Raw genomic sequence first — 20,317 nt, forward strand, 5'->3', positions numbered from 1 at the left:
CAGATGGGGCAAGCTTCTAACCATGTCCTGGATCTTTTCTGAAGGAGGGTGGGTTTCCGAGAAGCGTAGCGCGCCTGGGGGACTGAGTGGCCTAGGATAGGGAGTTGGGGTGGATTTGGGAAGCGAGGGACTGGGGAGGGGCGTGGCCCGTCAGGGGCGTGGCCGGGGAGGACCCGGGCGGGCCTGCGCCGAGCCTGGGCGGGGCTCGGAGGGCCTGGCAGTCTAGGGGCGGGGCGAGTGAGCGCGCAGACGCGCCGCTGCGTGGGGACTGCGGGGAACTGGAGGCCGGTTGCTGCGCTTGGGAAGGCCATGGGGCACGTCGCCGGGGAGCTCGGCTTGTCGCTGCTGTGGCTGTGGCTGCTGCTGTGCAGCTGGGGGTGCCTCGGTAGCGCCGAGCTGCGGGCTCCACCAGAGAAGATCGGTAGGCCAGAAGGGGGCGGCGCGGGAGGGCTCTGGAGCGTAGCGCGCCCAGGTCCGAAAGCCAGGATTCAGGCAGGGCGGGCAGGTCGCGCCTTGACCGATTCACACTTGTGGTCAGCTTTCCGTCTTCCTAAAGACGGATTGCGCTTCCTGGGCTTGGAGAGATGCCCACTTGAAGCATGGGCTGTGATGGGGACCAAGCGTCCCTGCAGCCCTAGTCTTGGAGGCCTTGGGCTCTGGGGAGGATAGGGTCCTTATTGCTGCCTTCCTTAATGCTGCCCTTTCGGGAGGCCAGTCTTTTGACCGGTTCTGGAACGCCTGGCTGCTCCTACCAAGCAGATTTCAGCCTCGCCCAGACACAGCACAGGGAGCAGTGCAAACCAGCTGACCCTGTCTGCTTCCCTTATTAGGCTGAAACCCCCTCTCCCCCTCTCCACTTTGCTGAGGTCGGCCTGCTCTGAGGCCCTGGGATTGCCCAGTTTCTTTGCCTAGGGTTGCTGCAGCTGCCTAAATAATCTATTCTGTTTCTCATTTCAGTCGTCTTGGTTTTTTACTTCTGGTCCCTTTACCCACCAATTAAAGCTCAGATTCCGAATCATTAACCTGTCTACACTGAGTCTACCCTTGAGACAAAGAACAAAGAGTAGGCAAAAATGGCGGCCCCTTTATTTAAAATGCATCCATGAGTTGGGACACGGAAAAGGGGCTTGCAGGCCCACTGGTGCCTCCACAGACCTGTGAGAATCTTTGGGCATCTGGAAAACAATTGAATTGATGTCAGTTTGTAACTTAATCTGCATTTGACTGGGAGCAGCCAATGTCCACATTCTGGGAGTTCTTTCATCAGAACCTTCCCCTTCAGGCTTCCCTAAATTGTTGACAGTAGCCTTGCATAACCTCTGTTATTAACTTGTGACCTTTTGAAGGCAAAACAAAACCCACACTGGCAAGAAAAAAGAAAAAACAAAAAAACTTCTTTCTTTCCTCTCATAGCAATTATTGGAGCTGGAATTGGTGGCACTTCATCAGCCTATTATCTGCGGCAGAAATTTGGGAAAGATGTGAAGATTGACCTGTTTGAAAGAAAAGAGGTGGGGGGCCGTTTAGCCACCCTGACTGTGGAAGGGCAAGAATATGAGGCAGGAGGTTCTGTCATACATCCTTTAAATCTGCACATGAAGCGTTTTGTCAAAGACCTGGGTATGTAATTTTGGTCTTAGAGCTAAGCAGAATTCAGTATGACCAACCCTGGATATTTTTATCATAGGGAGAACTGAAACTTTTCTGCCTTGTTTATTGTCATTTACAAAGCAGTTGGTGAAATAGTTTCCCTTACTGTCCAGATAGCAGTTGGTGCTGTTTTAGGAGTCATTCTCCTGTAATGGGAGACTAGTTATCTGTATCTTCTGTTATCTGGAATTACAGCCATGGGGTTGAGAAGATGGCTGTTGTTGTCAATTCTTTTGTTTTTTTTTTTTTTGGATGGGGGTGGTTACTGGGTATTGAACTCAGGGGCACTTGATCATTGAGCCATTTCCCCTCCCCATTTTGAATTTATTTAGAGAGGGTCTCACTGAGTTGCTTAGTGTCTTGCTTTTTTACTGAGGCTGGCTTTGAACATGCGATCCTCCTGCCTCAGCCTCTCCAGCTGTTGGGATTACAGGCATGTGCCACCCTGCCCAGCTGCTGTTGTCAATTCTTAAACCTCTCAGTTTGTTCGAAGAATCAGAGAACGTTTTGAGCTAGCAGAGACCTTAGAGTACTCATGTTACAGTTGAGGAAATGAGACCCAGTGGCTTGGAGTGCCTGGCTTAAGGTCATTCACACAGCTATGGGTGCTGACATGTGCTCACTGCTCAGGATATTTCACTGCTGCCTTGCCAAGCAGAGGTGCTGGACAGGTTGTGGAGGAAGTCTGGCAGGCCTCTGCAGGCACTTTCTTTAGGAAATATTGTGAAATTTTGGCCTCCTTCCACTTACCTGAAAAATCCAGTTTTGCAAAAGAAGATTCACATTGGAATGGGAATGCCTCTTCTCTTTGGCTACCTTGTGCATTCCCTGTGGTGCTTCCTGTGCTTCTGTTTCTGTGACTAAGAACAGCCAGTCTAATGAAGATACATCTGCATGATCTTCTGACCCATCCTCTAGGGAATCTGCTTTTGGACAGTGCAGTGAGTGTTAGTGTATCATGCTCTTCTAAATAGAGCTCCTTTAATGTATCTCCTGAGAATTGATGGAAGCCCCAAATTCACAGTGTTCCTGGGACATCCTCTGGATTGTTTTCTTTCATTTGATCAGCCTGGAAACCACCGACTTAGCTGCCCTTTCTCTATTTTTGCAGGTCTCTCCACTGTTCAGGCTTCGGGTGGCCTACTGGGGGTGTACGATGGACAGACTCTGGTGTTTGAGGAGAGCAGCTGGTTTATAATGAACATGATTAAACTAGTTTGGCGCTATGGATTTCAGTCACTCCGAATGCACATGTGGGTTGAAGATGTGTTGGACAAGTTCATGAGGTAATTTTTCTCCCCTTTCCGTCTGATTTAAGACCTTTACGAACAGTCCTGTATCTAACTGCAAGCCCCGTTTGTAAGATTCTTAGGCACACTGTTTTGTAGAAAACATGCATTGATCCTATTGGGAATTGAAGTTGTAGTTTGTTATTTGCTTCTGAAATGTACTTCACAAATGCTTCTTTAGTGTTGTCACTCTTAGGTGCTCTATAAAAATCAACTCTTTGAATTCTCATGGCAACTTTCTCAGGTAGGTACTATTATTGGCTTCTTTCTATAGATATAGAAGGTGGAGGCATCCAGAGGTTTTAAGTGTATAAGTTCACCCACCTGGTAAGTGGTGGAGCTGAGTTACCAGGTAGTCTGAATTAGAGTCTTAGTGTCAGCACTGTACTGGTGTGTAGATGATTGAAAAGCTATAAGAAAACTCATTTAAGCTTAAATGAAGTTTTTTTTTTTTTTCTCTTTTCATTCATTCCCTTTCTATCTTTCTTTTCATTCATTCCCTTTCTATCTTTCTTTCTGCCTGCCTTCCTTCCTTCCTTTCTTCCTTCCTTCCTTCCTTCCCTCCCTCTCTCCCAGGGATTGAATTCAGGGCCTTGAATATGCTAGGCAGATTGAGCTATATTTCTGGCCCCTTGAATGAGTTTTAATAGTGATATGATATTTCAATGAACCAACAGTCTGAAGTAGAGTATCAGGCTTGTGCCCTAAGAATTTAAATGTCAGTATTAAATGACAGCAGTCTTGGGTAGCAAGAATGCAGGTGACTCTTTTTCTTTTTTAGTCTTTTCTTTATTTCTTTCCTCTCTCTCTGATTCTCCAAGTGCTAGGGATCAAACCCAGGGCTTTGAGTATGTCAGGCAATTATTCTACTACTGAGCTTCTATAGCTCCTAGATTGTACTGTTTTGGATTTTGAAAAGAATTCCCATCTCAGCTGGGTGCGGTGGTGCATGCCTGTAATCCCAGTGACTCAGGAGACCAAGGCAAGTGGATTGCCAAGTTCAAGACCAGCTTCAGCAATTTAGTAAGACCCTGTCTCAAAATAAAAAGGGCTGGGGATGTAGCTCTGTGGTTAAGCACCCCTGGGTTCAATCCCCAATACAAAAAAAAAAAAAAAAAAGAATTCCCATCTCAGCAATTTTGGACGCTGAGGCAGGAGAATCTCAAGTTTAAGGCCAACCACAGCAACTTAGTGAGACCCTCAGCAACTTAGTGAGACCTTGTCTCAAAAGAAAAAAATAAAAAGGACTGAGGATGTAGCACAGTAGTTAAACACCCCTCAGTTCAATCCAAGTACCCCTACTCCACCAAAGAAAAAAAATAGAAAAAGAATTCTCAGACTTTATGGTATTGCTGCACTTCCTCCATTTTAATTTTTTTTTTTTAATTAGAGCTTTATAGTTATACCTAGTAGTAGGTTCCTTCTGACAAACTCATACATGCCTAGAAATCAATTTCAGTTCATGATTCCCTCCTTTTCCCTCCTGTCCTCCTTCCCCCTCTCACTCTCCTTTCTCTACTCTACTTGACTTCCTTTTGCTTATCTATTAATTTGTATTTGATTGGTTCTTTATATTATCTTGTCCTTTCCTCCCCCTTTCCTTTATTTTACTGTAGCTTCTGTATATGAGAGAAAACATTCAACTTTTGAGTTCCTGAGTTTGGCTTATTTCATTTAGCATAATAGTCTTCATTTCTATCCCTTCATTTCCACCAGCAAATGCCATAATTTCATTCATTTTTATGGTGAGCAATATTCCATTCTACACACACACACACACACACACTCCGCAGTTTCTTTTTTTTTTTTAGAGAGAGAGAGAGAGAGAATTTTTTTAATATTTATTTTTTAGTTTTCAGGGGACACAACATCTTTGTTTGTATGTGGTGCTGAGGATCGAACCCGGGCCACACGCATGCCAGGCGAGCATGCTACCGCTTGAGCCACATCCCCAGCCCACTCCACAGTTTCTTAATCTACTCATCTATTGACAACATCGGGGCTGATTCCATAATTTAGCTATTGTGAATTGGTTGCCATAAACATTGATGTGGCTGTGTCACTGTAGTATGCTGATTTTAGATCTGTTGGGAAAATACCAAAGAGTGGATGGCTTGATCATATGGTGGTTCTATCCCTAGTTTATTGAGGAATCTCCATTCTGCTTTCCAGAGTGGTTGTACTAGTCTGTGGTCCCACCAACAATATCCAAGTGTTCCTTTCTCCTTACAACCTTGCCATCATTTATTCTTTTTCCTATTTTTTAGTTGTTAATGGACTTTTATTTATTTATTTGTATGTGGTGCTGAGAATTGAACCCAGTGCCTCACACATGCTAGGCAAGTGCTCTTCCACTGAGCTACAATTCTAATCCCTCTTGTTCCTATTTTTGATCATTGCCATTTTGATAGAAGTCAGATGAAATCTTAGTGTAGTTTTTTTTTTTTTTTTTTTTGGGTACTGGGGATTAAACTCAAGGGCACTTGACCACTGAGTTATATTCCCAGCACTATTTTGTATGTTATTGAGAGACATGGTTTCACTGAGTTGCTTAGCATCTTGCTTTTGCTGAGGCTGGCTTTGAACTCACAATCCTCCTGTTTCAGCCTCCCGAGCCACTGGGATTACAGGTGTGTGCCACCATGCTCTTCTTAGGTAATTTTGATTTTCGTTTCCCTGGTTGGTAGAGATGTTGAACATTTTGTCATATATCAGCCATTTGTGTTTCTTCTTTTGAGAAGTTTCTCTTTAGTTCTTTTATTGATTGATTGGGTTATTCAATTCTTTTTGTTAAGTTTTTTAAGTTCTTTGTGTATTCTGGATATACAAATACTCCTCCCTCTTGGAGGAGTAGCTGGTCCAGATTTTCTCCCATTCTTTAAGTTCTCTCTTTATGCCCTTAATTGTTTTCTTTGCTGTGCACCTTTTTAGTTTGATGACATCTCACTTATTGAGTTTTGATTTTTATTTCTGATGCTTTGGGGGTCTTGTTAAGGTAGTTGGTGCCTATATTTATGTAATGAAGTGTTGACCCTGTTTTCTTCTAGCAGTTGTAAAGTTTCTGATCTAATTCCTCAGTCTTTGATCCATTTAGATATGAATTTTGTGCAGGGTGAGAGAGAAAGGGGGTCTAATTTCATTTTTCTACATATAGCTATCCAGTTTTCCTAGCATCTTTCCCAGCCTTATAAAAAGGCTATCTTTTCTCCAAGATATATTTTTGGTGCCTTTGTCAAATATCTGATGGCTCCCATCTTTTTTTTTTTTTTTTTTTTTTAAAGCATAGAAGAGTAGGATTTATCTGGGAACTGCAGTTCACATACCTGTATTCCCAGCAGCTCCAGAGGCCGAGGCAAGAAGATCTCGAGTTCAAAGCCAGCTATAGCAAAAGGGAGCTCAGTGAGACCCTGTCTTTAAATAAAATACAAAATAGGGCTGGGGATGTGGCTCAGTGGTTGAATCCCCTGAGTTTAATCCCCAGTACCCTTCACCCTGCCCCCCCCCCCCCCCCCCAGAAAGAGTAGGATTTATTTAAGTAAGTAGAAAAGAGACAGTTTCTTCAGGGCAAAGACAGGAAATGATAGGGGTCACTCCTTGAATGTACAAGTCTGTGGGCTTATATAACTACTGGATAGGATGGCCCCCATCCTTGACATTTGTTTGTATACATTGATCTTTATGTTCATCATATATCTCTTTCTTTGTGTGAATCAGTATCATGTAAGTTTTGTTTTGATGCTTTTTTCATACTCTGTAAAACAGTTGGAGAGCTGTGCATGGTGGTACACACCTGTAATCCCAGCAACACTAGAGGCTGAGGCAGGAGGATTGCAAGTTTGATGCCAGCCTCAGCAACTTAGTGAGACCCTGTCTCAAAGTAAAAAGTAAAAAGGACTGGGGAGGTGGCCCAGTGATAAGTGTCCTTGGGTTCAATCTGTGGTGCCAAACAAACAAAGAGCAGCAACAACAACAGTTGAAGAGAACGTTGGTATTCAGCCAGCATGTGCCAGTTATGCATAATAGTGAAGGGCTTGGGATGTAGTTTAGCGGAGTTCTTGTCTATCATGCCTTTGTGTTATTTTAAGCCATCGAGTTTATTATAACAGGGAAACTAATATACCTCTTGAACATCTCCTTGCTGTATCCTTGTGCCATTCTTCTTTTCAGGATACTAGCTAAAGATTCTCCATACTACTCCTCACTCCGAAACCTTCAGTGCTCTCTATTTCATAGAGTCACAGCCAAAATTTGTACCATGGTACAGAAGACCCAACAGGTCTAGATTTTCTGTCTTTATTTTTAATTTATTTTTGTTGTATACTGACTGAACTTTGAATCCTGAGCTGCTGAGATTAAAGCTGTCCATCACTGTGCCTGGTGCCTTCTTTTGCTTTAAATAGATTTTTTTTTGAGTACCATTTTAATTATTATTATTATTTTTTGGGTACCAGGGATTGATTTCAGGGGCACTAGACTACTGAGCCACATCCCCAGACCTATTTTGTATTTTATTTAGAAACAGGGTCTCACTGAGTTGCTTAGTGCCTTACTGTTGCTGGGGCTGGCTTTGAACTTGAGATCCTCTTGCCTCAGCCTCTGGAGCCCCTGAGATTACAGGCATATGCCACCATGTCTGGCTCGTTATATATTTTTTGAATTATTCTCTAACAATCTTAGGACAACCTTGATTGTTAAAAATAAACTAATTAAAATAACTTTATTATTTTAATACCAACTCACTCTATCATGGCTTTGTAACCCCCACCTTTTGTAGTTATACAAATTCTATCTTTCTTTATTATAATCACTTTAGCACAGTTTTATCATCATTGCTTTATGCAGTTGTCTTTTAAGTGAAATAGGAGAATAAAAGTTACAAACAAATATACCTACCTTCAAACTGCCTTTTATATTTACTTCTTCTTCTTCTTTTTTTTTTTTAAAGAGAGAGAGAGAGAATCTTTTTTAATATTTACTTTTTAGTTCTCGGCAGACACAACATCTTTGTTTGTATGTGGTGCTGAGGATCGAACCCGGGCCGCACGCATGCCAGGCGAGCGCGCTACCGCTCGAGCCACATCCCCAGCCCTATATTTACTTCTGTAAATGTCTTTACTAGTGGTCTTCTTCATGTGGAGTCAAACTTTTGCCTAATATTCTATCTCAGCCTCTTTTTTTTTTTTTTAACTTGTTGCCACACTTTACTTATTCTTTAATATATTAATTGTTAATATACATATTAAAAAAATTAGCAGTATATTTTTGTCTGAAATTGTCCTCTCCTGAAGTGCCAGGTGGTAGCTGTAATTCTGGCTTTAAAACCAAAACTCCAAATGTTTAATAAGTAAAAAATCAGGACTAGTTGCCTTTGTACTCCAAACAAGCTAGCCTAGCTGAAGAGAAGAGGAAGGGGAAGAGGCCCGAGAGAGGAAGCTGGAAGATCTTGGACCAGTGGCTGTGGCACAGCTGGCAGAGAAGTAGCATCATAGTCATCTGAGCAGTTCTGGTGTCATCACCACTTATTGGCAGAGGTAGGGTCCTGTGTACCCTCCTGTGCTTAGTTCATTTTTTTTCAGGAGGGAATAAGAGTCAGTTTAACTTTTTCTTTTTTCAAAATTCTTTTTTAGATACATATGACAGTAGAGTGTATTTTGACATATTGTACATATTTAGCTTTGGTTTTTGACCCAAGTCAGGGAGCTTAGAAAAGTGAGCCTTGGTCCAATTTTGGCAGAATAAGACCCACATTAAGGCACAACCTAGATCTGGAAGTGAGGGAGTCACAGGCAAACAGAACCAAATTTTCAAGAATAAGGAATGTGAATTGTAATCCCTACTCCCAGAACTGAGGAAGGGTCCTGAAAGCAATAGAAAAGATAACGTAGAAAAAGGAAAATAAAACTAGCTAATAAAGTAGATAACCAGCCTCCTCTCTACCTGGGATAGCCTGGTTAGAATTTGTTTTAAAGGCGACTGGTTGACAAAGCAGGAGGGAGGACATAGAGAAGTCTTTTTCCCCCTTCTCCTTAGATCTCTCTAGGGCAGGAAGTGACCCTATGGGCAAGATTGGCTAGTTCCTTGGCTTTATGCATTAATCTGGGAGGCAGCTAGGACATTTGTTCAATTATTCTTATGATAGTTGTGATTGCGGATGGGGTCGCCATTGGCTGGGACCCTATGTCTGCATCTGTTGCACTTCCATCATGACAGTGAAGAAGTAGTAATCAAGGAAGGCAGGCTAGAGTTCTAGCAGCTATACCCGGGTGTAGTGCAGCATCCACAAGAGCAGGATGACCAGTCCCGTGATGATAAAAAACAATGGCCAAAACCATGAAGATGTCACGTAGTTAAACATCTTGGCTGATTATAGTCTGAAGAGTCAGGCAGAGCCAAGATGAGAGTTCCCACTCAGGTAATTGGCAAAACAGGAGAAGCTTGACAGATGTGATAACGTATACCTGTTATCCCAGAGGCTCGGGATCTGAGCCTGGAGGATCACAAGTTTGGGGCCAGATCCTGCAATTTAGCTAGGATCTAGCAACTTAAATCATGTCTCAAAATAAAAAATGTGTCTCATTGGTTAAATGCCCCTGGGTTCAATCCCTGGTCCCCATCTCCACTCAAAGAAACAAACAAGCTTTTGGTTGATGTCAGAGGCAATGCTGAAAACAGTGACCAGAAGAAGGAAAGTTCAACCGTGGTACCAATACTGAGAAGGGATGATGCTCTGTATGGGATATCTCTCCCAAATTTTCCTCATGCCATAGACCAGGGCTTACCCACAATGATGGCCATCCCAGCAACGAAGGCAATCAGGTAAAATGTGAACCTCCAACTAGCTTCTCAGAACTTCTTGAGGAGAGTGGGCTGGTTCTGATTGCAGTGGTAGCAGAACCAGTACTCCACCTGGCATCCAGAGAGCCCACTCTACCAGGACAAAAGTGTTACCTCTGCCTGCTTGGGCTGCTTGCCACTGGTTGGGTAGTAATACTCCAAGGTAGAATTGGGAGGTGCCTGCAGCCAAATTTCTCCCTTTACATTCAAGAGGGTGGTCAGTGGTGTAGCCATGTAACTGAGGAAGGGACATAAGTGAGAGGTGTTTGGTTCTTTTGAAATGCTCCCAGCCCCTAAGCTGGGAGGAGAAGGAACTGCAGGCTCAGGCAGGGTTATTCTGGGTCTCCGTTTCATGGGAATCCCCTTTTCTCCAGCCTCCTGGTCAGCCTACAAGAGTAGGGCAGATCTGCTAGTGTTGAATTTTCTACTTTTTGTTTACTTGGAATGCCCTAATTTTTCGTCATTTTGAAGGATATCAGCCTATCATCCCACTATCTTTGGCGTCCATGGTTTCTAGTGAGAAGTCAGTTGTTAAGATTACCTGAGGACCCTTTTATGGGTAGAGTTTGTTGAACATCTTGGATGTGTAGATTAATGTTTTTCATCAAATTTGGGAAGTTTTGGGAATTAATTTTGGTACAGGGACTGAGCTAGGGGTGCTTTACCATTGAGCTATCCCCCCAACCCTTTTTATTTATTATTTTGAGAAAGGGCCTAAGTTGTTGAGGCTGGCCTTAAACTTGTGATCCTCCTGCTTCAGCCTCCTGAGGTAGTGGGATTAGAGGTGTGCGCTACTGTGCCTGGCTGGGCCTTTATTTTTTTGAATAATTTTATGTCCCTTTCTTTTCCTTTTCTCCTTCTAGGATTCTCAGTGTTTGCATGTTGGTAAACTTACTGTTGTCCCATAGGTCTTGTGACTGCTTATTTTTTTTTTTTAACTTTTTTTTTTCTTTGTTTCCTTAAACTATACTTTCAGTTGATCTGTCTTCCAGTTTACTGGTTCTTCTACCATTTTAAATCTGTTGCTTAGTCCCTATGGTGAGTTTTTCATTTCAGGTACTATACTTTTCAACTCCAGAATTTTTTTTTTTCTTTTGGTACTGGGGATTGAATCCAGGGTGTTTAATAACTGAGCCATATCCTCAGCCCTTTTTTTTTTTTTTTTGTATTTTATGGAGACAAGGTCTAGTTAAGTGCCTAACTAAATTGCTGAGGCTGACTTTGAATTTGTGATCCTCCTGCCTCAGCCTCCTAAGCCGCTGGGATTACAGATGTGTGCCACTGTGCCTGGCTTGATTCTTCTTCTTCTTTTTTTTTTTTTAAATCACTTTTTCCTCTTTGTTGAGATTCTCTATTTGGTGAGTGAGACATTATTCTCATACTTGATTTTGTTCTTTAGACATGATTTCCTTTAGTTACTTGAACATATTTATAATAGTTGACTTAAAGACTTTGGACTGGGCGTGGTGGGCAGCTCTGGAAACTGTGGATTCTCCTGGACCCCAAGACTGCTTGTTGTTGCTACTATTGGTTTGTTTACTGACTTTCTGGGACCAGTTCTGTATTCTTTGTCATATAAGGCCACTTAAGTATGTATGTTGGTCTATATTTTCAGTGCTCCAGCATATAGTTTAAAACTCTACTTTAGCCTTAATTTCCTGCTTACTCTAAGCCTCAAAGTCTGTAAAACTTGACGGATAGATGGAAACTGTCTCAGGACTTTCCTTGGCCCAGGACAGACAGCCTTGCACAATCATATGACTTTCTAGATTCCTGGAAACATTTTCATTCCCTAGTATCTTTTTATAGTTTTTTAGTCAGCTTCTTATTAGCCCCAAATGGTATTACAACCCTTAGGCGGCAGTGATGTTAAATAGTTGCCAATGATTTTTTTTTTGACAAATAGTTTGGGATGGGAGCTGGTTTGTACAGAGTGAGGTCTGAATCAGATCAAATAAAGACAAGCCCTGACGATAGTGCTTTTCCTGAGTTCCCAGATAGGTCAAAGAGTGACATTTCTCTGGGGATTATGTTTTTTTAGGAGCTCCAAATCATTTCTGCCTTTTTCAGTGGCTTCTAGCTTGGTGGTTTCATAGTTGTTGTTGCAAGTTGGCTGCTTTTTAAGGTTACTGCAGAGCTGACAAGAGGGGAATGGGAATAGGCAAATTGTAATTAGGCAAATTGTAATTCTACAGAGCTCATTGTTTTTATTGAGATAGCCATTTTCCTTGAATAAATACTCCTTATAGTTTGGTAAGGGTTTGATTTATTTCCAGAGTTCTGAAAAAGAAATGTTGACTTTGAAAATGTTGACATTTTATTTTTGTATTTTAGGGCCTCATGCATGCTAGGCAAGTGCTCCGCCACTGAGCTACATTCCCAGCCCAGTGCTGATAGTTTTTTCCAGTGTCCTCACTCGTTGCTCTCATGGAGGAGCTGATTCTCAGAGATCCTCATTAACCATTCTGGAAGTGCTTCAAGTCCTCTGCCCCTTTTCTGAATGTATATTTCCTGTCCTACTGGGTCACTGTGCTTCAGCTGCACTGGCCTCACTGTTACTCAAGAAACCAGGTTCTGTTATGTGGCCTTTGTACTATTTGTACTTCTACCTGAATATTTACCCCCCAGATGTTTGCATGGCTTGCATCTGCCCTCCCTCACCTTTGTTCAGGTGTTGCCTTGTCAGTGAGACTTCCCTGACCACTGGACTTATTTCTTGGGCCATCTTATTTACAATTACAACCTTGCTTGCCCCGTGCATTCCTTTTCACTTTGATTTATTTTTCTCTTTAATACTTATCTTCTTACCTATTAAATAACTTACTTTAATTTCTTGAATTTTATTACCTGTTTCCTCAAGTATAACACAAACTGCCTGAAGTTAGTGATTCTTTTTATCTATGTTATGTTTTTTTTTTTTTATTCAAAATATCTATGTTATGTTGACCTTTGTATTTTCATCAACTAGAACAGTGCCTGGCTCAAATTTCGGTAAATATTTGTTGACTGAATAAGTAAGTACATATTAAGGGTTATAAAAATGTCACTTGGGAAAAAAAAAAGACTATAAGCAATCTTACCAGCAGAAACAACCAGCTGCTTACATGTCTGATTTTTTAGTTGCACCTACTGTTGTATAATAGGTACAATTCTCAGTGTTCATATTTGAGGTCTTGTCTCACCCTCCAGATGGACTTATCTCAGGAGGCTTGATTGAGTGGGGGTGAAGTTCATTGGCAGATTATTTAATTGACTAATAGCACCACTTATAGGTTATTTAATTGGCTATAATTTTGTCATGCTATTAGCCAAAGATTACTCTTCATCTTACGTTCTATTCAGTTGGTTATTTTTCTGAAGAACTCAGTGTTTGTTGCCTTCCTTCCTTCTTTCCTTCTTTCTTTTGATTTAAACCAAGGGCCTTGCACTTGCTAGTCATGTGCTCTACCAAGAATTCAGTGTTTTCATATTAGTTTTTCCTAGCTCCTAAAACTAAAACTCAAATGATATGGTTGGATGATGTTGTTTTAGTATTTCTGTTTTGGCACTGAATCCAATCATTTTTTTCTAATAAAACCTTATTTTACATTTTGTACACTATATTCTTTTTTTAAAATTTTTTTAAAGTTGTAGATATACACAATACCTTTATTTTTATTTATTTTTATGTGGTGCTGAGGATTGAACCTAGGGCCTCATGCATGCAAGGCAAGCGCTCTACCACTGAGATACATCTCCAGCCCCTGTACACTATATTCTTAGTAGGTAAAACTGAAATGCATATAGCCAGGCACAGTGGTGCACATCTCTAATCCCAGCTACTCGGAAGGCTGAGTGGAGGGTCAGAAAGTTTGAGGCCAGCCTCCTCTACTTAGTGAGACTGGTGTTAAAAAATATTGGTAAGTCTTTGGGGATGTGGCTTATTGGTAGAGTACCCCTGGGTTCAATCTCCAGTACTGAAAGAAAAAAAAAAGTTTATAATATTGTCCCTTTACTCTCTAAAAACATTATTATTTGAGAAGAAACTTTATATAAAAGCTTTCCTCTTATGATCACTGAGAAGTATCTTTCCTTGGCTCTTATTTCTTCCTTTATTTCATATATTTATCTGTGTGTGTGCCCTGTCTTGAGGGAAAGGAGCCATGTCTTTCTTGTCTTTATACCCCTTGCAAAACCTGAGCAACCATTCATTGAATTACGACAAGTGTTAATTTGTGTAAATGTTCTTTATAAATCCATGGAGTGCAAAGAAATGTCAGGTGATATTTTCTGGGAGTGAGTGGCATTGATATTAAATTTTATGGACTTTTGGAGATGGTGACATTCCTGTGGACTGGGAAGTTGGGCAAGACTTTGCAGAGAAGGCAGGACTCAAGCTCTCTGGAAGAGATGTAGCTGTTCTGTGATTGGAATGGAAAGTCCAGAGAGAGGGAAGAGCCTATAGTCCTGAGGGGATTATGCAGAGATAGTTAAGATCAGTGAATGGGTCAGAAGTGCACAGGTGGAGGATGTGTGAGTGATTGAGGGCAGAAATGTCAAGTTGTGCTTTTGAGCCTTCTACTTGCATGTCACCTTTTGCTTCTACTTTTTCTTTAATTAATTAATTAATTAATTAAGGTACTAGGGATTGGAACCAGTGGTGATATACCACAGAACTTCATCCCTAGCCCTTTATATTTTTGAAACAGGGTCTCACTGAGTTGCCCAGGCCAGCCTGAACGTGTGATTCTCCAGCCTCAGTGTTCTGAATAGCTGGGATTATAGGTGTGTGCCATCACACCTGCATGCAGTTCCTTTTTTTGATGTCAGGTTAAATGATCTGGACTTTTGTTTAGTAAGTAAGACTTGGGTAGATTGAACCTAAGGGTGCTTTACCACTGAGACACATCCCCATTCCTTTTTATATTTCGAGACAGGGTCTCACTAGGTTGCTTATAGCCTCACTAAGTTGCTGAGACTGACTTTGAACCTGTAATCCTCCTGCCTCAGCCTCCCAGGCCACTGGGATTATAGGTGTGTGTTAGCATGCCCAGCCCCATTTCTTTATAAGGTGATCCCAGTGCAGAAAAAGAAGAGTGTGTTCAAAGGACAATGGACTTCAGAAGAGGTGGAGGATGTGGGAGGGCCAAGAGCTTCTGGGAGATGGGGAAGGTGATGGCTAAGCCGTGTCTCAGAGGATAGATAGAAACTCACCAGAAGGAAACATGGAAGTTAATTTGACTTTTATGATGTTCTTTTCTATCTTTATATATCCCTGTCCCCCATCTTTTTTGGTGCTTAATGGCATTTTTCTTCTTTTTGCAAGGATCTACCGCTACCAGTCTCATGACTATGCCTTCAGTAGTGTAGAAAAATTACTCCATGCTGTAGGAGGAGATGACTTCCTTGGGTTGCTTAACCGAACGCTTCATGAAACTTTGCAGAAAGCAGGCTTCTCTGAGAAATTCCTCAATGAAATGATTGCTCCTGTCATGAGGGTCAATTACGGTCAAAGCACAGACATCAATGCCTTTGTGGGTAAGCCAGGCCTTGAAAAAGTGTTGCATGATTGTTCATAAAAGAACTTGATGGTGTTAGGATGGTTCCTCACTTTGGGCCATGGTTTGGAGAAGGCTGTCTTTCTCAAAATTGCAGACATTGCTGGGCATGGTGGTGCACCCCTATAATTCCAATGGCTCCAAAGGCTGAGAGAATTGCGAGCTGAAAGCCATCCTCAGCCACTTAGCGAGGTCTTGAGCAACTCAGTGAAGTCCTGAGCAACTCAGCGAGATCCTGTCTCAAAATAAAATTAAAAAGACTGGGGATGTGGCTCAATGGTTAAGGCCTACTGGATTCAATTCCCAGTACCAAAACAACAACAACAACCCCGCCCCCCCCCAAATTCAGACATTGTTAGCAAAATTATGTATTTGTAGGTGTGTATTTTTAGGAGAAGGTTCTTAGCTTCCAATAGGTAATTGGTTCTCAACTGAGTAAGATTTTGCCCCAAAGGGCCATTTGGCAGTGTCAGAAGACATTCTGAACAGAACATTTAATTGGAAAGGGAGAGTGGTTATTGGGCTTCTTTCAAAGTCAGAATGAAAACACATTTTTTTTTCCCCTTTTGACAACAGGGGCAGTGTCACTGACTGCTGCCGATTCTGGCCTTTGGGCAGTAGAAGGTGGTAATAAACTTGTTTGCTCACGGCTCCTCCAGGCTTCCAAAAGCAATCTTATATCTGGCTCAGTAATGTATATAGAGAAAACAAGGACCAAGCAGACAGGTGAGTTTGAATTTTTATTTCTAATTATCCCTGCAGAAAATGGTTGTTCAGTGAGAAAAACTCCTTTTGCATCTCTCATTGTTTCAAAAAGATAGAATTTTAAATTGTTTATGTTATACCATGTAGAAATATTCCCAAATGTTCTCAAATACAATGGCATGACTCTTTGGATTTAAAAAGCAATCTCATCAAGAGTAAAAATGCCATATTTTGTATTTATTGACATTTTGAATAGGAAATTGTCCTCAATGTAATAAAATTGCAAGGAACCTTTAGTTAGCTTAGGGGCTAAAACTCTTTAACTTCTTGGAATTAAAGAGAAACTATTTAAGTTTTAGAATTATTTTTAGATGGTATAAAATACAGTATGTTAGAAACACTAAGAAATGTGTGCTGCCTTTTTCTTTCTAGGAAATCCCACAAAGATGTATGAAGTGGTGTACCAAAGTGGATCCGAGACCCACTCAGACTTCTATGACATCGTCTTGGTGGCCACTCCATTGAATCAAAAAATGTCCAACATTACTTTCCTCAACTTTGATCCTCCAATTGAGGAATTTCATCAGTATTACCAACATATAGTGACAACTTTGGTTAAGGGAGAATTGAATTCAACTGTATTTAGTTCTAGAGCCAAAGATCAGTTTGGCCTGTCTACAGTTTTGACCACTGATAGTTCAGATCTATTTATTAACAACGTTGGGATTGTGTCCTCTGTAAGAGAAAAGGACAGTCCTCAACCATCAACAGATGGAACATATGTTTGGAAGACTTTTTCCCCAGAAATTCTTACTAAACAGCAAATTTTTAAGCTCTTTTTGTCCTATGATTATGCTGTGAAGAAGTCTTGGCTTGCATATCCTCACTATAAGCCCCCGGAGAAATGTCCCTCCATCATACTCCATGATCGGCTGTATTACCTCAATGGTATAGAGTTTGCAGCAAGTGCCATGGAAATGAGTGCCATCGCAGCCCATAATGCTGCACTCCTTGCCTATCACCGCTGGAATGGGAACGCAGACATGATTGACCAAGATGGCCTCTATGAGAAACTTAAAACGGAGCTATGAAATAACATTCTCGTTTTTCCTCTCCTGGTTCCCCATGAGTACCACTGGCAAAAAAAAAAAAAAAAAAAAAAAAGAAAGAAAAAAGCAAAATCTGAGCAGAAATGATTTTGAATCAGATATTTTGCCATTTTCATCATTTTACCAATCCTGTTGTGTTCCAAGAAAATTACAAGGTTTGGATAACTCTTGCCCTTATCCATCTCCAAAATTTCTTGCAATATCCATTAGCAGTGTTGCCCAAGCTCGTTTGAGTATAAGAATCACCTGGAGTTCGTTAAACAAGAGCTTCTCTTTGAGATTCTAATTCAGTAGGTTCAGGGGTGGGACCCTGGAGTTTGATCAAAAGTGTTTTAAGATGAGTACTTGAGGAAGAACTTAAAGACATCTTAGTTGGGTACTAGTTTATTTGAGCTTCACAGCTGAATAAAATCTTGAGTCAGATAAAATCACTCTGGAAGTTGGCTCTTAGTAATTTATATGCCTTTTTGATGTAAATGCCTAAAACCTTGACTTTTGATTGTTTATGTTTTGATTTTATTAGGGGTAAAATTCAGAAGTCATAGAGTATAATCTTAAAATTAAAAAAATGGCATGCTAGACAAACACTCTGTCACTGAACCACAACCTGCGTTCTAATGTTCTCACTTGAGGAGCTTTTAAAAATTACTGATAGGCCCGCACAACTAGAGATTAGGAGTTAAAGGATTGAGGATACCACCTTGTCATTAAAAGGAGGACTAAGGATACCACCTTGTCAGTTTAAAGTTTCTAGTGTGCAATTAGAGAAGCACAGATGGGGGAATTAAAATATCTATAAAGGGTTTTTAAAAAGTGCCTTAAAAGTAGTAAGAAACATAAAACTCAGAGCAGATCCATTGCAAGGAATCTCAATGAGAACTTCAGAATTAATCTTGATAGTAAGAAACACTGACAGCCTAACAGCAGAGGCAACTTCTATAACCCTACAGCAGCTGGCATTAGAGAAGGACATTTAGCATGCCACTAAACTTAACCAAGTTCAGATAGTTTTGGAATGTTAAATGCATCAGTTACAGTAGCATGTGAGGTGAAAAGTTGGTTGCTAAAATCTCAGTGGCTCTCAACTTTGGCTGCCCATTAGAATCAACTGTAGGGCTTAATGCTTCCTGTACACAACCAAACTTGAGAATCAGTTCTATATCTGCTATATGGAGATCATGAATCAATGTCATAGTCACTGGTAGAAAAGAACCCATATAAAGCTTATGCATTAATAAACTGAAACCAGGTTAAGTGCCAGATTATGGCAGTAGTTACTTTAGCAAAATGATGTGAGAAAATGCTGACTCTTAACCATTATTTCTTCCCTACTATGTCTCTGAATATTGATATCTGAAAAAAACTGCCAAGATATAGTTGATATAGAGGCAGGAATTAAGTTTATCATTTGTTGAAGGGTTATATTTTTTCTAATTTTATTCTTATCAAGTATGTTAAGAGGCATTTATGTTTTCCTTTTGTGGTTTTAATGAAGACTATTTGTAGTGAATGTAATATTGTCATATGCTTTGATAGTCCCTCCCCCATCTGAGGGAAATTATGTTGGAATACTTCTAGTGGATTCCTGAAACTGTAGACAGTATACATAGCAAAAGACAGTCTTTTCCTATATATCTATACACATATAAAGTTTAATTTATAAATTAGGCACATTAGGAGATTATCAATAATCATAAAAAAATAATATAACAAATGTTATTTTAAACTTATTTCTGTCATTTTCCATTTAGTACGCTCAGACCGTGGTTGACAAAGGGTAAACTAAAAATTGGAAAATGAAACCACAGGTAAGGGAAGACTACTGTAAATATTGGTAAATACTAATGAAATGGTTTAACTTTTATCATTTGTACACTTGTTTTACAATGGGATATATTTTTTCTTGTAAGAATACCTATTTAAAATGTTTCATATCAAACCTACTGACTAAAATTCCAGTAGGGCATCTGAAATTGCTTCCTCAAAACCAAAACAGGTTCTAGCAGGAGTATTAGGTAGTTTCAGTATAATTACAGTATTAAAAATAATAGTTTTTTCTAGAAGAAAAATTACTATTAAAGCCTGCTATTCCAGGCCCACTAGTTTTAATGTAACTACAGCATTAAAGAATAATTTTATTAAAACAAAAATACTATCAGGTTTTGCTATTCCAGGAGATTATTATTTTTTTTTTAACAGAAGAGACTGGGAGAAATGATGTAGGGGTGGAACGAAGACAACTCTACTCCAGTGGTTCTCCAACTGAATTAAGTATGATTTGTTATTCAATACATTTGTAGTGGGATACAAAAACTTTTATTTACGTTCTAAGGTGATGCTATTGTTCTAGGAACCACACTTGGGAGAACTGGTTCTACAAGTTAGTTCTGTATGGCTGCAAAAATTACCAGCAGTGAAAACAGAAATGCTGAAGAATATACTGGACTTCTTGTCAACTCATTTTACTGTGATTTAGTTTGATCCCTTTGGTTGTTCTTTTGTTTTATAGTTTCTATAAATAGGAAATACTATATCTATACTCTTCATTGTGTTAAAAAACTTACATATTCCTGTATGTATTCATGTATACATAGTTTTAACTGATTTGCAGGCTTTTTTCAGATCATAAAAATAGGCCTTAAGCATTTGCTTGGAATGTTTAAGGTTAGGCTTATAATACAACGATCTATAATAAACCTCTCATTTGAGCTTGTGAGCCATAAATAAAATTTCATGAACTAGATGAATATATTGTGGACAGCATTCTCACTGCTCTTCTCTACTCTAAGAGCCACAATACACTGGAATGCTTTTCTCTGAAATTCTATTTCTACTCTTCAAAATTTCTCCACGTAATGATTATGTTTAATAAACCACTATATTATTATGTCCTGTGTTTTACTTCTGTTGCACTATACTTAGAATGTAGATGTACAGAATGAACAGTCGTTATCTGCAATACTACAACTTTTTTTTTGGAGCACTCATACTAGTCGTCATGAGACTAGCTGCTGTCAAAATGCAGCAAGACCCTAGCTTTGGGTCTCATCCCATAACTTACTGTTTGTAGAAATACTCTGAAATCTGAAACACTTCTGATCCCAAGCATTTGCATAAGAGATAATCTACACTTGGAAAAGTCAGAGTATAAGTTACCAGTTTACATGTTTCATAGTAACCCCACTCATGCATT

At 40.3% G+C, this 20,317-nt stretch overlaps 1 protein-coding gene and 1 pseudogene across 1 annotated transcript; one reads left to right on the plus strand and one right to left on the minus strand.

Moving 5' to 3' along the window:
• Positions 1-254: 254 nt before the first annotated feature.
• On the plus strand, positions 255-20,011 carry Pcyox1 (prenylcysteine oxidase 1). The gene is made up of 6 exons (XM_076833362.2): positions 255-421; positions 1,414-1,620; positions 2,762-2,936; positions 15,079-15,290; positions 15,887-16,036; positions 16,448-20,011. Exons 1-6 carry the CDS (start codon positions 310-312, stop codon positions 17,104-17,106), a joined length of 1,515 nt encoding a protein of 504 aa, XP_076689477.2. The 5' UTR covers positions 255-309; the 3' UTR covers positions 17,107-20,011.
• On the minus strand, positions 9,115-10,007 carry LOC143380674 (ceramide synthase 2-like; annotated as a pseudogene).
• Positions 20,012-20,317: the final 306 nt, after the last annotated feature.

This window comes from Callospermophilus lateralis, chromosome 14 (genome assembly GCF_048772815.1).
Source record: "Callospermophilus lateralis isolate mCalLat2 chromosome 14, mCalLat2.hap1, whole genome shotgun sequence".
In the NCBI taxonomy this organism is placed as follows: domain Eukaryota; kingdom Metazoa; phylum Chordata; class Mammalia; order Rodentia; family Sciuridae; genus Callospermophilus; species Callospermophilus lateralis.